Raw genomic sequence first — 18130 nt, forward strand, 5'->3', positions numbered from 1 at the left:
AAACACACCACTGACGTCTTCACTTCCAGGTCACGAAGCTATCAATCAAAAGCTCAGTAACCAATGAGAACACACTGCTACTAGCCCCGCCCCCACGAGAGAAATGTGTCAGAACGGCGAACGAAAACTCTGGGAGCGTAAACGAAAACTTCAGAAGCGTAAATGAAAACTCTGGAAGCGCATTTGTAAGTTCAGATCAGCGATTGAAATATGAGAAATAGTTAGCAAAACATGCAGTGTATTAAAAACGAATTCAAAAAATTTGCCTGCGATTTATTCTTTTTCAGTTTTAGAGATAATTTATTTAGTTTCAATTTATATTTTCATTAGTTTCTTGAAAAGCTACGTTCATTTTTATTGGCACAAGAATAGCTCCATACTCCTCTCTGCTCAATGTTCGAGTCCATGTTTGCGCTGCGCGTTCTGCTCTGTCGTTAACGGCGGCCCAAACACTCCAATCATGTACCGATCACGCACTGGAAAAGCAAAGTCCGCTCAAATAAGGTGAAATTTCTCAGTAGTAGACTTCTGTTTGCTGAGCTGGTATAGTCATGCTGGCAACAATGGTAAAATGACCTGCTCTGATCACATGCTCTGGTAATAATAGCTTTATAAGACTATATTTTATTTTGATAATTAGTAAAAAAAAAAAAAAAAAAAAATCTTAAATTGATTATATTGATTGATTATTGAAAAATAATAATACATTATATATTTATGTTTAATATTATTTTAATATAGGGCTATTTTCATTTAATTAGGTGATTCTAAGTTTAATTATTGATGATTACAAGCTTGGAGAAAATGCAATTAATTGCAATTAATTACAGCAAATTGTGCAATTAATTAGTTTTTTTTTTGTTTTTTCATCGATTCCCAGCCTTAATTTTTAAATATGAGCAGGCCTACAAGCTGGGATTGGAGAGGGGGTTCAGCGAAAAATCGGCAGCTGGCAGCAGGAAGTAGCTGCCGTTGACAGCCGGAAGTAGCTGCCGTTGACAGCCGGAAGCCCTGCCATATTAGGAGGGACCTGCTATTTCGTGACAGCCAATCAGTATCGTCCAACGTAGTAGCAACCAATCACATTTAACTTTAAGTCAAGCGACAGCAGCCAATGGTGGCGCCGGCGAATCTTCAGTAATGGCGGCGGTGTTTGGCTCGGTAAGTTCGTATATATTATCAGATTAATAAATAATTGTTGCTCTGTACGTTGGAGTTTAACTTTTATGTTAGAGACAGTGTATCTGTGACTACTTAAGTTGAATTGGTTAATGTAATCATTTGTAGAAACGCAGCTTGTGCACCGTGTGCTCCTGGTTTGTGAGGGGCTATCATTAACTTCAAATACTACGTTACCATTATCATTAAATATTAGCGTTTGTTAACATGTTAACTTAATCTATTGATTAGAATAAAGCTCATGCTGATTTATTGGAATTATTGACAAGCTCAGCCTTGATGATACACGTGCAACGCTAACAAAACATATCCCAAATGTGCCATGTTTTAATACAAAACACCATTTTAATCAACATTACTTCACCATATTCTAAACTTCTGTTTTTTGTAGGTTCACCAGAGCCTGTCACAGATTTCTGGGGACGGACAAACATACTGCCAGGAAGGAAACCCCAGATTTGCAAATCCATCCAAACTCACTGGTATGTTTTCACATAAGGAACATAATGTTAAATGTATTATATCCTGTCTTGATCAAAGCAGGCAAAAGGCATACTGTTTTTTTATCTTTTTATTTTTTTATACAAATTCTAGATTGTATCGAAAATTTGACATTTCAGTGTCTATTTTCTTTGTTTGATTATGTTTTGGATGGGACCCAATCACCAGATGAGACCAGAATATGTGTGTATGTGTGTGTGTGTGTGTGTGTGTGTGTATGTATGTATGTATGTATGTTAAATTATTTTATATATATCTATTCAAGATATACTGGAACTGTTCACTTTTTCCATATAAGTTTCACAGACAAGGCTCAAACTGGTCCCAGACTAAAATGCATGTTTAACTGAAAGCAAATTACACTTGCATATCTTAAAATGTCAGTGCCATTGTTTCTTTTAAGATTCACAACAGTAATGTTTTTTTCTAAGGCATATTTATAAAAGTCCTAATTGCACTAAGGCCTAATCTTGTCATAATCTAAACCCTATCTGTGAAACCGGGCTTCAGAGTTTTACATATTAGTCCAGTGGTTCAGTTCAACACTTTGTTCTCTGGCTTTAGATGGGAATAGACAGTGGCATTTAAAAAATAAATTACACCTGCTTTTTCTCTCGTGTGTATAAAATAACAAACTTTTTTTTTTTTCTTCTTTTTAAGCTCAATTGCAATAAAGATGGATCCGGGATCCTGGAAGCTTGTTAAAAATAAGGGTTTGATTTCATGTTGCAACAATTTTGATTTCTTTGCTATCTTTAGTGTAGAAATAAAATATTAGTTTTTCCATTTAGATTTCTTTTTTTCCAGGGTGTTCCAGCTCAGTTGGGATCTGTGGACTGCGGTGTATTCATGCTAATGGTAAGTTATTACAGTGGTTTTGTTTCCCCATAACTTTTATTTTACGGATAACCCAACATCCATAATTGTCATCAAAAGACATCAGGCTGATCTCAATTAATTTTGTTTTTCGTGTGTGTGTGTGTGTGTGATTTCTGTAAAAAAAAAAAAAAAGTTTCCCTTTGCTTTGAACTTTGATCGTCGTAACTTATTCATATTGCAGATATTGTTTATGCTCTGACAGCAACATTACTCTAAAGTTTCTTTCTTTCTTTATTTCTTTCTTTCTTTCTAACTTGTCTATCTTTTTCTAACATCTGTCTTTCTTACTAAGGTTTCAGGGGTCAAACACTATGTGATCTGATTCACAGAATTGTACTTTTATGTGTATTTCTTTAAAGTGAACATATCTGTACTACTTTTGGAGGAACTGCGATTCCCTTATGCTTTTGTGTGTTGAATGCTCTGTACAGGTCTTGTAATATGCAACAGCTGACCCCAAGACGCCTTTCTACGACCTCCAAGGTCATCACCGGACCATCTTGGACTCGGATGACAATGTCGACTTACCCTCCTATCTGTACATAAGTGTAGAATTGTTTTAACTTTGTTCTTTTGCCAATGAGAAGTAGCCAACATGTATGTACTGATGTCAATCATGCCTTCAGAAATGGTATAACTGGTGTGAGATTGTGTGTACAGTAGAGTCTCTGGCCTGCGACCCCGTGAGAATTTGATGCCTGGCTCTACCGATGAAACTATTCTTCAGTAAATTTGTACTTATTTGATTGAACCTCACGACTCCTGGTCTTCTTTCATCATATCTGGTCCTGGGTCTTTAAGCTGTTATTCCCTAACACTAGAAACTTAGTTTTTCTATGAACTGTAAGACAAGAATGTATGGAAATACTACAGATGTAAAACTGAACTTAAATGATAGCAAAATATGTTTTTTGGGTCATTGAGAATTATTTTTTTTTTTTTCTTTTAGACAGGACATTCATTATTTGTTTAATGAATGTTTTTGTACGTTTAATAAAAATACAATATTATATAGGCATTCATTTATGTATATATTTCATTATTTGACAAACATGTACACATTTATACACGTTCAAATTCATAATTTCAAGTGTAGCTTAATGTTTGTTTTTTGTACTGTGTCTATGATCTTCGTTACTTAATTTATATTTGATAAACCTTTTTAAATCAATTACAAAATAATTACAAATGTAAGTATTTTATTTAAATAAGTACTAAAATGATATATATACATTGATATAATAATTTATTTGCCTTGCTAAAAGCGGCATCCACCTCCGACTTCCGGTTATTAGCGGCAGCTGACGTCAGCTGCCAATGGCAGCTACTTCCTGCTGCCAGCTGCCGATTTTTCGCTGAACCCCTACTGTGGGATTGGTAATGCTGCACTGTAATCATAGTTATTTATTTATTTATATTTATTATATTATATATTATATTTTATTATGTGATATTGGTTTGAGACTGAGAGTATTTTATTTAGTGGAGAACTTTGCAGCAGTATTTTTTTTTTTTTTTTTTTTTTATATATTATTATATTTTATTAAAAAGTGTTTAAAAAAGTGTAAACAAATTGTTAAAAAAAGTTTATAGTAATAAACAACCTGCAATTTAATGTTTGCATTTCTTTCCCTTACTGTACCGAAAATAAACCGAACCGTGACTTTAAAACCGAGGTACGTACCGAACCGTGATTTTTGCGTACCGTTACACCCCCTAGTGACACCTGTTGCTGATTTCCCTTTTCTCCTTTAAAAATATGCAAGACGGATGGCAGAGGGGGCGGCCTATTTGATTGTTTTTGGATATTCGTTTGGTTATGTTTTCTTTTTTGCATGCATCATTGCACTACAGAACATTACATTTCCATGCATTCATCTAACATGACATTACTGACACCTGTGCTACATTACACAGTTTTGTATAGTTTTTTCTTTTGTTAATAAATAACTTCCTTTCAAAATTTGGCTTTCTCGTGTGTCCTACTTTTTGTTGCATCCCTTTTGAGCCACGGGGCGTAACATCTGCCCTGACTTGTTCTTGGTTGGGTAGGCTTGGGTGAACCTTGTGAAATGATGGATGACTTCACTGTAATTCTAGTCCAGGTTTGGCTGAAGGCTACAGTTTCTCCGGTCAGAACAATGATGTCTCACTCATTATGACACAGTTACCAGCTGATGTGCCCAGGTTGACCACCAGAGGGCACTCCTTCTCTAACCTTTGCCACTCAGCCATGAACTTCAGTTTTGGCACGTGTTTTGACCCTTGGCCTGGCATGACTACGATTCTGGATTTTCAAATAAAGCTGCAATCACATATTCTACTTTTTGGAACATGCACTTTTGTTCTGATCAACTATGGGGAAAAAAAGCATTGCAATAAATCGCACTGATTAAATCCAAGGGGGTAATCCAGCACCCGGAAAGCGTACCTTCTATGGGGGGATCCACTGGCTAACAAGCCATCACCTGCTGTTAGCATTCCATTGACTCCCATTCATATTGGCATCACTTTGACATCGAATAACTTTACATCTGAGGTGTTTAAAGACTCTGTTTGTCCATTGTTTATTTCTAAAGAAACACAACAATGTATAAAAGGCTCCATTACCTTGTATCTTGCGTTATGGCCCCGTAGAAGTTGTTTTTGTAAAAATAGGCTAATGATTGCGCCATAACCATGCACCTCTCTGTCGCACAGTAGAGAATGACTGTATATAGACAGGAAGAAGCTTGCAGGAAATCGGGGGGACGTGGAGGCATAAAGTCAAGGGAGAAGCCCATAGAGAGTCATAAAGTTTCTCCTGCTCATGGACAGCTCCTACTCACACTCTCCGTCTCTGCAAGATTCGGAAGGGAATGATTCAGATTTCTCTTGGCACAGCTACTAGAAGACAGACGGGTTGCTCACGTCACATCTACGTCTTCAAGCTCAGTTTGAGTCTGCGCAGTATGCTCCGCCATCAGGAAGTGAGTGCTTCTGATTGACATATCACGTCAAACTGTGCAAATTATACTTTGTTCTTAAATTGTTAATGTTAACAACATCAGCATTGCGTGACTACATTTAATGCCCTTCCGATATGTATCCTTGTTTTCGCATGGGCCGGTTGCAGTCTCTTTTTTTCTGTAGCCGCTCCGAAGTCTTTTGCATTTTACAACGGGTGAATCTCCAGTTGTCACTGATTGTTGTTTGAACCTTTCTGAATCCGCCATCAAATTGATACATTTAATTATATCCAGTGCTGTGAGAAAAGGCTATAAATCTCCACCTCCGGCATCCTCACACTCATAGCCGACTATCCGAGACTCTTCTTTATGTGGACAGATGTGACAGAATGACGCAAAGACATGCTTGAATCTCCCGCGGAAATCCACCAGTACCACTGGAGTTAAAAACATTATTACAAGCTTACCGTTTTGAATCGAGCTACGGCAAGCAGAGAGTTTTGAACACTGGCTGGTGATGTACTTGCTCAAAAAAAAAATTTGTGGATAATTTTTAATCCAAAAAAGTTACGGACTGGAGCTTTAAATGTGCATGTGGTTCTGTGAATACAAAATACAAATATAAATATGGATATAAACTTATAAAAAACACAACACAATATTAATAAATCTTATTTGGTAAATAAAGGTAAAATATAACACAATATTACAATCTCTATGATGGGATACTAGAAAAAATGGGAATGGGTGTTCAATACAATACAAACTATGTGGGTGCTAAAGCTGTGCACAATTTCATGATTGTAAAAATGTGAATATTGATTAAATATTTTTTTTTTTATATTGATTCCTGCATTTCACAGTTAAATGAACACATTTATATGAAAAACGAACAGAAACAAACTGCTGGTTAAATATATTTATTGATATAAGTGAAACACAAGTGAAAGCATTTAATATTGTCTCTGTATATTCTCAAAAAACACGTGAAGCATAAAGTAATAAACACAAGGCCCAAAAATATCATAGAAAATGAACAGCACAGTCCAGATTTATACTAAAGCAGAGCTTAAAAGTGTATATCATGTTTTTCACCAATTGGATGATATTCAACAGTTTCTCATATGGCCTCTTGATGACAGTGTAATACAGTTAAAACAGTCTCTAACAGCCTCTTAGTGGCAATGATTAGGCCTATATGCACATAATTTTATGATGAATAATAATGTTCTGGCTATGTGTTGCTTTTACAGTATCACTGCTATATTCTGAATAGTATCTTACTGTATGAACAAATATACAGAATTCACAGTAATCACTTTTACATTAGTTAATTTAGCAGATGCAGTTTATTCAAAGCAACTTACAACTGGAAAATTCATATGAATATTTCAAATTCAAATGAAATGAGATTCATAAAACATTGCAATTATGATCAATGAAATATAGCTATACATCACATGAAGGACATGCTTATGAATGAAGCAGAAACATTTTCAGGATCCTATTTTGATTTGTGTTTTTTTTTTTTTTGTATGTATTGTATTTCAGTGCCCCTTTTTTTCTTCTCCTGCACTCTTCTTGATTTTTTCCAGTGTTTCAGCTTTTTCAGGCTCATTTATTTCCTTCAACTTCTCAATCAGATCATCAATGTGCTGAAGTATGAACAGAGAAACAGTGTTGAGTGCGATCCTCTGCAGAGTTTCCACACAGTGAAAAGCTTCAATCACCAGCTTTATTCTCTCTTTCTCTAATTCTTGCAGTTCTTCTTCCAGCGTCTGGACCAGAGACACACCTTCTCCAATTTTGTCTTTATATTTCTTCATTAAATCTTTATTTGTCCTCTTCTCTTTCTTTGTCTTTAGTTCATATATTTTTGCTTCTTTGACATGTTTTTTGTAGCTGCATTTTTTTGTGCACACTGTACAGTTATAATTCCAATCCATCATGACGCACGATGAGACTTTGGTCCACCACCAGCATCCTGGATAATGACAGTTCTCCTGACAGACGGTGCAGCACACCGCATTATAAGCTAAATCAAGATCAATATCAACCTTTTCTTTGTAGGCCACGTCAACTACATACTCAAAGTTCTGTTCGTTCTTGACATGTTCCTTGTTCTTCTCCAGAGCTTCTTGAGTTTGTTTCAGCTCAACTTTCTTTAGTTCTATATTTTTAACACGTAATGGTATATTAGAGATATTTGCCTCCAACTGCGTCCGTTTAAGCAACACTTCTCGAGTCAACTGCATGGATTTTGGTTGTATTGAGTCCAGAAACTTGACCAATCCTGCCATTCCTTTAAAACTGCGATTCCATGATTGATCCAGCCTCTGTTCACGGTCTTCCTCATCTTCCTCATCTTCTTCATCAGCAGCTTCTGACTGAGAGTTGTTAAACAGGAAAAACACAGGCTGATTCTTGTCATTCACTGCACACTTGATTTTAGCCTCTTTAACAGCCGTCAGAGCATTTTTAGGTCGAGCTCCATCTGAGTGTGTGAAGAGCAAGACAATGTTTCCAGCAGTATCTCTCCCAAATAAAGACTGAACAGAATCAAATATGTATTTCTGTCTGTCAGAGAGTCGATTCTGTGCTGCTTTAATCACCAGACACACTGCATGTACTTCATTGATGCCTTCTGCAGATTCACTTAAACTAAGCAAACTCACAGCGATCTGTTTATCAAGATCAGCTCCACGAGTGTCTCCATATCCTGGTGTGTCGATGATTGTTAAATCGATTGGACTCTCTTGTAGATAAAACCCATAAACAGTTATTTTTGAGGTCTGACTGTGAGCTGATGTTCGGTTACTCTGATCATCTGTGATCTCAAACCAAACCTTGTCTTCTCTCTGAACACCCAACATGTAGTTGATCATCGTATTGATCAGGGTTGTTTTTCCTGTTCCTGTTTCTCCCACCATCAGAATGGTTTTATGGGGTTTATTTTTGTCTCTCTCTCCAAAGGTCATTTTGTTATATGGTTTAGACTGATCCAAATTTTCTGTCTTTTTTTGCAGACGATATCGAGCAGGATTTCCATCTTTAATTAAGATGCTGTTCTTGATGATTGCAGCAATTTTACCTTCTTGACATGAACTTGCCATATTTCCCCCTGTCATTTTAAAACAGAAAAACGTTATTTTACAGTTTAAGTTGTTAAAGCTGTACATGTTTGATGTTTCAGAAGTCTTGTATCCACCTTATTTTGCAACGTGGAAGTAAATACGATGACGTAATTCCTTCTAATGTGTTAGTCTTCCATTTCGCATACTGTTAAGAAGCCATGTTGTGGAAGCACACACAAAATACTATTAAACATCATGATGGTTAATGTTTATCTCACAGGCGGTGTATAAGGGGATGAAATGAAGAAGTGGCCTGACGTCTTATAAGAACATTTTATATTGTTATGTTGTTATTTTGTGTTGTGACTCGTAGACGAGTAGTCTTCGATGCGCGTCTCAGCAGCTCGTTTAACAAATGACAGAGTTTTGTCTTGAAGTTTTCACCTTTTTGTTACAATAAATTTCAAGTCTTGCTAAAACAGGTTCGTAGAGTCAAAGATACTTTCCCTCACAGAAGTGGTTAAAGAAGGAAAGGAAGCCACTACACTCTCATGAGTTTGCGTGTCTTGATGTCCACAAGAAATTACAGTGGCTGTTACATTTCTATTGTAAATAAGTGGCCAAATATTAAAGGGATGATCTTCCGTGGGTCTGCCACTAACGAAGTGGAAAGAGCAAATGTACAGGAATTTTGGCGGTTTCTCACAAATGTGTCAATAGGAGATTGAACGGTTAATGCAAAAGATACACTGTTAACTATTTGATAGAAACATAAAAATTACAAGCAACTCGCATTGACAGTGTGTTCACATATTACAATAATGCTTTTAACCAAAGCCGATGAGCGCAGATCATAGGTGCCCCACATTCAGTTCTGCTGCGTGGATTATGGTCAAGACAAATATCTTTCAGGTATTTTTTACACTTGAACCAGCTATTATGGCACACCCTAACTGCACAAAGGACACCAGTCTGTCTGTAATCCATATTTAAGGTTAGCTAGCCAGTCAAAACTACACAGTCAACGCAAAACTACAAGTTCACAATACAACTACGATTAGCATAAGTGGCTTACCAGAAATCTAACACATTATTTAAAAAATGGCGGTGCCCGCTCTTGCGTGAAAAATAAGGTGGATATTCAAAGAAAATCGCTTAAACATTAGAGTGAAAACATTAGAGCTGGGACACAAATAATGAGTAACAGTGACTGTTTTAAAAAGACAAAGGGACAGGAGTGTGTGTAAAAAAAGATATGAGTGTGTGTGTGTGTGTGTATGAGGGAGGGGAACAATAAATGTAGGCTACAATAATAAATGCACAAATAAAATGACCATGTACAGAAATCAATTTCAGTAGATTCATTCATTCATAGATTCATGTTTAATGTTATAGCTTCCTCCTTTTATCTACAATACAATATATTGTTAGTCTCGAGATTATTCAAATTAGTGAATAAATAAATCCGCTTCAAAAATATGTATGTCCAAATGGACTTGTGGTAGAACTTTTGTTAAGCGTGCCAGAGGTTCTGGGATCAAACCCGCCCTAGATTAATATCATTATTAGGCTACAACACATTCCAGCACCAGATCGCCTCTTATTTAACTAATCATCTGGAGATGTTTCTTTTATATTAGGTAGATGTTTCAAAAAGAGATAATATTTGGGACATGTCCAACCTGTCTCGATAATATATATAGGCTAAGATTTTTATTTTTAACAATGATGAATGATCTTATTACCTTATTTCAAATTAAAGGCGAACTCAGAAGTTAAATGCTGGGTTTTTTATAGCCCTCATAAAAAATTTCTTCAACGGTCAACTAAGGAGGTTGATGTGCAGAATTGGACATGGTTGAAATGGGAAAAGCACAGGGAAAAGAATGTTACAATTTTAGATAGATGTCACTGAATAATAATAGTCTTACCTTTCTGATAACAGCAGAGATTCTGTCTTAACTGGTTCAGAAGGTGGGCGTCTTTCAGCTTACAAAGCAATTTGATGCTAAATAATACAAAAACAAACATAAAATAAAACAAGTATTTATTTTTAACGGGTGGGAACATCAAATCTCCCTCTCACCTTATTGCTATTTTTTTATTAGTGTTGGGTATTAGTGAATATTTTACTTGCAGTACTTCATTATTGATTAAGTTCAACATCAATAAATGTAATTTAATAATATACTATAAAGAGCATTGCAAATTCTTAGCATACACATATACACTGTTATATACTTCATGTAGGCCTATAAAATGTTATTAAGTCATATACTGCAAAGAATGTCTTAACAGTCAGACATAATTCAGTTTAAGATCATAATTTAGTAAAATGGATCTACTTACAATATATGTTAAACAGTCCGTCCTTCAGCTGATAAGACGAATAATTGGATCAGAGCGCCTATTTATACTGAAGTCAGTTTATACTATTTATACTAGCGTTTGCTAGCGTTTACTTTTCAAGTCATATTCTGCTATTGTAGGAAAAAGTTTTTTTTGCATTTTTACTTTTCATCATTTTTAGGGCATTTGATTAAGAAAGAATCTCATTGTGAAATATACATAACTTAAGTTTCACTGTCTTTATTGCTGTCCATAAATAATATCTTTGTGAGAGAAGACTGCGAGATGAGGAACCTTTGGGTAAAGCCAGTTATGAATATCAAGCCTCTACAGTGAAAGAGTTAAAAATATCCTTGGATTAAACATATGTGTGACAATGCAGGGTAAGAGTCGGTATAGGTTCTCAATCCATGAGCAGCATTTATAAAAAAGTTTTACTTTTAATACAAATAATGCAATAGATTTGTAAAAGGTGTTTTTATGCATGTTTGTCCCAGGTTTTTGATTGCATTTTACTGATCTGACCACTGAACAGTGGAACCACCGTGGAGACGGGTGTCGGATTGTTTCAAAGCCTCAGCACATTTGCTTCAATTGTTTCAGTGCTACTGAATTTTCTTATGTTTTAGGAGCGTAGGGGTGTCCTGCCATTTATTTTGACTTTGTGATTTGTTTATTTATAGGGAGTTAGGGAAGTTTCTTTGTAATTTTGTTTATTTCCTGATTAAGTAATTTGTTCATGTTTTATTTATAATTCTATTTTGTTTAGTATTTTGGCCTTGGGGCACCCTGAAGCCATTGATCCTTAATTTAATAAATTTTTCACCTTAAATAAATAAATTTATTTAAATAAAATAACTTAAATAAATTGTAGAATTGTATCTTTGGTGATCTGTCGGAAGGGGCTGGTTTCCTTTTTACCAACTGCAAAAAGTTCACTTCAAGCCCGTCTATTATGGCGGCTGGAAGGTCCAAAAATAGGACTAATGACTTGCATATGAAGTGCATTTATTATTTTACTGTTATCACATTTCTACGATAATTTGATGGCTTTTATTTTTCACAACATAAAATAAATATTTATTTTTAATGGATGGGAACATTACATCTCCCACTCACCTTAAAGCTATTTTATAGGTGTCAGTATTAGCAAATATTATATTTGCAGTACTTCATTATTGATTTAGATCAACATCAATAAATGTAATTTAATAATACACTATGAAGAGAAATGCAAATTCTTAGCATACACATATAGTTACATTGTTATATATGCTACTTTGTATACAATTATATGTCCTTAAGTCATATACAAAGAATGTCTTGACAGTCAGTCATAATTCAGTTAAGATTATAATTCAGTAAAATGGATCTACTTACAATATGATCTGATAAACAGTCTGTCCTTCTTCAGCTGATAAGGAGAACTAGACAAATAATCGGACCAGCTCGCTTATTTATAGGGTTCTGAAGTCAACACCCATTTTCTTAAAGTCATGTGATTTTAGGAAAACCAGTGTAAAGACATGTCTGCAATCACAACTCAAGGAGGAATGACGAAGCATTTGACTTTCTCCCCCTGCAGGATGGTACTCTGTGTTTTCTCATATGACCTCTAGGTGGCAGTGCTCAGTTTTTCTCAGTTGCTAACACACTATAATTGAATCATTTGGCACAATTTCCCAAACCATACATTCTGTTATTAAAACAAAGACACATTTCTCTAAATGTTTAACACGTTGTTTTGACACACATTCCAATTTTCTTAATGATTTCTGCAAAACACTCAAAAATGCTCTCATTTTACACAGGTTTAACACATCACAATGCTAACTCAAATTGCAAATGGATAAACTAACATTGAGTGGTTTCCTGAACAGGGTTTAAATTAAGACAGGAGTAGGCCTTAATATAGAATAGTTATTGTAGTTTAAAAAAAATGGCATTCTGAAACACAGATTACTAACACCTGAGGGTTGTTCCATAAAAGACGCTTAGAAAAGCGGGGATTAAACTCCAAAACCGGACTTGAATGAGCCTAACAAATAAGTTGGGGCTAAAGTGGTTCCATAAAAGGTAATTGAAGTTCAGCCAATCCCACTAATTTGATCCAGGTTTATCAAGTCTAGATAATTGCATGTGCACGCGTTTCTGAAGCAGCCCTAGAGGTCGATTGTGGATCAAATCGATCCACCATCAAACAGCGTATATTTTGTGCTGTTTTATGCGTTTGTGACATGTTTATTTTTCCCCCTCAGTGCAAAACTTACATTTTACAGTTATATTCTCCATCTGTAAATGTTAGAAAGTCATGCAAATGTATCCATTTTGCTGCTAATCTTCATATTGAACGAGCGCTGACATTTTGCTCGGAAAATTAATATGCGATATTTTATAACACTAGAAATATCTTCCAATTATAATCATTTATCTTTAGGATGTTGGATAAGTTGCAGTGAACTTCTAGTATTTAGAATGCTGAGAATTACAGCTTTTAATGAAATCATTTTTTGGAGAAAGCAAGAATCCCCAGTTTTAAATGAGTAGATTTAGTTTCTAAAATATATTATGGAGAGGATAACATGAAATTAAGAGCAAATGTATACATTTTGAAAAGATATGTGCAACTCTAAAATCAAAGAATATTCCATAAAATAAAGGAATATATATTAGCCTACATTAATTTTTATATAACCCTCCCTCCCTTTTATTTCTAGCCTAGTTATTTGTTATTTTATTTATTTACTTATTTAATATTGAATATTTGATATTCAAATAATGTTACTTGAATAACTATTAGGAATAATGTGTCATTATAAGAGTTTGATATAAATATGTGAATGTTACATTTGTATTAATATTTATTTATTGTTTTTTGTCTTTTCCCCCTTAAATCATATGTAAAAGTGTCTAACTATGTACTTTTTGGTTATTGTTCTAATGTGTGTTGGTGGGTATTATCACAAAATAAAAAAAGTAGAAGGAAAAATAAGGAATATTTATTGGGGGGAAATGTGATGTCTTTAAAGGAACTGTCCATTTGTATAATTGTGTTAAATGTGTTTGAATTGAAAGACATTATAAAGTACATTATATATATATATATATATATATATATATATATGTGTGTGTGTGTGTGTGTGTGTGCTAAAATATTTGTTATTTGGACATTAGATGTGGCTTATTTAGAATTTTAAACCTACAAGTGTATTTTTATGATAGCAATAACTGTAAAGGGACTATTGTAATGGGGTAAATCAAATGTAGGCTAATATACTGTCAATTACTAAGCTCAGATTCATCTTACCAGTTAAAATTTATACTGTGCTTTTGTAATTATTTATTTTTAATTTTGTGATTTTAACTTCTGCTTTACAAAGCTTTTTATTAGATTGTGTTCTAATGTTCTTCTAATCATAAACATGTACTACAGCAGCCAAACAAAACCAGAGAGAAATGTATTCATAAATCTTTAAAACAATCTAATTAAATCTTGGGCACAAAACATTCAGCCAGTAAAAAAAGAAAACCTGTAGTATATATATTGTATTTAGGCCTATCTATCAATATATATACAGTGTGTATATATATATATATATATATATATATATATATATATATATATATATATATATATATATATATACATATATTGTCTAATTTATCATTGTAGCCTTATTTAAGTTGATTTTCTGTATACTGTGTATTTATGTTTGGACTAATAGTGGTTAAAGTCCAATAATGGTATGAGAGAGTGTCAGTGGTAATATCATTGTGTTCTTGTCGGTCAGTGTTAGAGGATCTGTGTAACAACTGAGGCTTAGCCTGACAGTTAGCCTGCCCTGGACCAGGCTAGTTTCCCAGCATAAGTTGCCAGAGTAACTGAGTTTGAACTATTTTAAGTTTGCTTTATGAAACAGAATCCACCAACAATAAGTCTGACTAACCAAAATAAGCCTGGCTTGTATTCTAATCTTGTTTTATGGAACAACCCTCTGGACTTTGGAGTCCTGAACCCATAAATAAGTTTATTATTAACTATTTGCATATTTAAATGTAACAAAATTTAGAAACATTTAGAAATGCATTCATTAAAATATGTTCCTTGTGAAAACAATTCAGTTTATAAGTTCCATAGTATGAACATGGTTAAAATATGTCTAGCTGTGGAATACGCAATATTCTGTTGGATTTATTGATGATAATATAATATTAACCTGGTTATTGTGAATTTAAAACACATTATGTTTATTAGTACTATTGAAGAAATATGACCTGTTTCATTTATGTATAACTGACATGCAATAAGTTTCTTAGTTTGTGCATAATGCAAATTATAGGAGAATTTATAAATTATTATAAATTATAATAAGAGACTGATGACGTCAGCTAAAGGAGAGTGATCAGAGATGGAGCGAGTAATTTAGTAATGCATGCAGACTGACGGCTGGATAAACTTTATTGAGCATTAGAGAGAGTGGAGATCGATGATGGTCTTCTGAGAGTAACGCTGAAGTCATCAGCAGATACAGCACTTCCTCAGGAAACACGAGGACAGGAAACGCATCATCTCCTGATTCTCTTTGGCTGAGGACTCCATGAACGCTGTGTCCACGTTTCTGCCAAAGCTTTGCCTTCTTCACAGCTGATGACACTGAGAGACACATGACGACTGTTGGAGAGGAAAGGATACTGCTAGGCTCTAGTTCTACTTGTTAGCAGTATACACCCCTGGGTGTTGGTCAGGACACAAAGAATGAGGGGACTGGTGCTTCTTTCCAAAGTATATTGAATATTAGTCTGAAATAACAAACAAAAACATATTACATTAGTAGAAGTATAAATGTGTACATTCACAGCTGAATCAGTCACTTCTTAATTCAGAATACTAACATGTTCAGAATCACCTCTAAATCACTGTTAAATCTCAAAATATGCATAGGATGGGCAATTGAAGACAATAAAACTATTGGTCAGGTCACAAAATTATAACAAATAAAGGCTTAAAATATCTCACTTTGCATGTAATGAGTCAATATAATATATTAGTTTCACATTTTAAGTCGAATTACTGAAATAAATTATACAATATTCTAATTTTTCGAGTTTCACCTGTATAAGACAAACAGTAATCAATCACTGAATTTAAATAATAATAATACAATATCTAATTTAAGACAACTGTAAAATACCACTATGTAATAATAATAATGAAATATCTTGTGTTGACCCAGGGACATCATTCTTTATAACTCATCTAATATAAGACAAACAGTAATCAATTACTGTATTAAATAATCATAATCATAAAACATTTTCTAATTTTAGACAAACAGTAATCAATTTAATAATATAATAATAATAATAATAATAATACAATATCGAATACAAGACAAACAGTAATCTACTCATAATAATACTAATAATAATAATAATGAATTTTTTTGTGTATCTTGTATGAATGAAATTCAAATATTATGTAGAGCGTTTGCAGTCTATTGTTGACCTGGGAACATCATTAAGTTGTATTTACTCTAATAATAATAGTGGTTACACTATCTTAAGAATATAATAATTGGTGATAGTTTCTTCTTCTTCTTCTTCTTCTTCTTCTTATTATTATTATTTGTTACCAAGACCTTCATCTTGAGACAACAACCCTATAGAGTTAATAAATGGGTTTTTTTTCTGCCCAGAATGTAAAAAGAAATTGAGGATTTCATGAAGAAAACAGTGTTGCGAGAAGAAAGACAGAGAGGAAAAAAACTAAAATATTGCTGTTGATGTGCATATCCTGAAGAAAGAAGAAAATCATGAGACATTAATTCAAGAAAAACTTAAAACTTTGACAAATTTTAGTCTGCAAGTCAAAAGGACAAGGATAAAGGGTAGGCTACTACATGTTCTGCTGTATTCGGTCAGGGAACCCTGTTGATGGAAGTTACAAGAGCTCAGGATGTATGGCTTACACATTATTTAAGGTTAAAAGTGATTGGCTGAGCAACAAAATCATTGTACAACCCACCAGCAAAGAGCACAATGGGGCACAATGCAACCTGTGAACAAGAAGGACACTTTCAAACAGTGTGTCCAGATTTGATCAAACAAATTGAAGAATGGATCTCATTGGGTGTCAAGCCAGATATCATTCTACTGGAAACCCACAAATGGTCAGATCCCGTCAGTACTTTGTCACTCCAGTGGACATTGAGAATATACGTAGATGCTTGGTACGCCGAAGTCATTAGGATAAAGATGATGCTGTTAGTTCAGCCAAATTATTGACCAGTCACCTCAAAGAATATGTTTTTTTTTCCAGCCTTTTTCCCATGAGAAGGATCTCTTAATTATCCTTCAGACTCCCAACATGAGAGAGAATCTACACAGACATGGAAAGAACGTTATATTTTGGGATGCTACTCATTGCGTCAACCAGTATAATTTTCCACTTTATACCCTGGCTATAAGAGATGACTATGGCCATGGAGTTCCAGTCTTTTTTTATAGTAACAGGCAATGAGAAAGAGGCAACACTAGAGATAGCTTTACAGCAGTTAAGGAGAGTGTGTCCTGCTACACCAAGGTATGTATATTTTAGTTAGTTTTTTTTTATTTTTTTATTTTTAAATTTACATACTTGAAGTAGAATCATTGGTCTAGCCCCAGAGATATCACTGCCCTGCCAAAAAGTTACTCTGTAACACTTTATTTTACAGTGTCCTTTTTACATATCTTACATGTACTTACCATAGTAATTACATCCTTAAAACAAGAAAAAAAATTATGTTCCGTGGTGGTGTGGCACAATGGATAAGACACATGCCTTTGGTGTGAGAGACCCGGGTTCAAATCCACTGTGAGACACCAATGTGTCCCTGAGCAAGACACTTAACCCCTAGTTGCTCCAGAGGCGTGCGACCTCTGACATATATAGCAATTGTAAGTCGCTTTGGATAAAAGCGTCAGCTAAATTAATAAAATAAAAATAAAATAAAATAAAAAATAAATGTTCTAATGCAACACTGCATTAGTTGTAAAAGACTTGTTTTCAGAGAATGTATCTTTAATATAGATCCATTATGTCTTAATCCACTGGCAGATATATACATATATAATATATATTACATATATATATATATATATTAGTTAACATGGCTATAGTTTCTTCTTCCTTCTTGTATGCTATTTTGTTTCCTCTAG

The 18130-nt window shown here is 34.2% G+C and overlaps 1 protein-coding gene and 1 long non-coding RNA gene across 2 annotated transcripts; one reads left to right on the forward strand and one right to left on the reverse strand.

The window, feature by feature from the left end:
* The first annotated feature begins 862 nt into the window (after positions 1-862).
* LOC311284303 lies at positions 863-3914 on the forward strand. Its single transcript, XR_014626186.1, has 3 exons — positions 863-1161; positions 1571-1661; positions 2341-3914. It is a non-coding gene; the product is annotated as an uncharacterized lncRNA (long non-coding RNA).
* Positions 3915-6411: 2497 nt separating this feature from the next.
* LOC311283845 (uncharacterized protein) lies at positions 6412-12346 on the reverse strand. The gene is made up of 3 exons (XM_084398579.1): positions 12311-12346; positions 10513-10589; positions 6412-8628 (listed from the first exon to the last, which is right to left on the reverse strand). Exon 3 carries the CDS (start codon positions 8618-8620, stop codon positions 7055-7057), a length of 1566 nt encoding a protein of 521 aa, XP_084254705.1. The 5' UTR covers positions 8621-8628; positions 10513-10589; positions 12311-12346; the 3' UTR covers positions 6412-7054.
* Between the last annotated feature and the right edge of the window lie 5784 nt (positions 12347-18130).

This window comes from Rutilus rutilus, assembly GCF_951802725.1.
Source record: "Rutilus rutilus genome assembly, chromosome: 24".
Classification (NCBI taxonomy): Eukaryota; Metazoa; Chordata; class Actinopteri; order Cypriniformes; family Leuciscidae; genus Rutilus; species Rutilus rutilus.

Bases quoted from the DNA above. Each gene is read 5' to 3' on its own strand.
- LOC311283845 (XM_084398579.1), bottom strand. From the start codon at position 8,620: ATGGCAAGTTCATGTCAAGAAGGTAAAATTGCTGCAATCATCAAGAAC.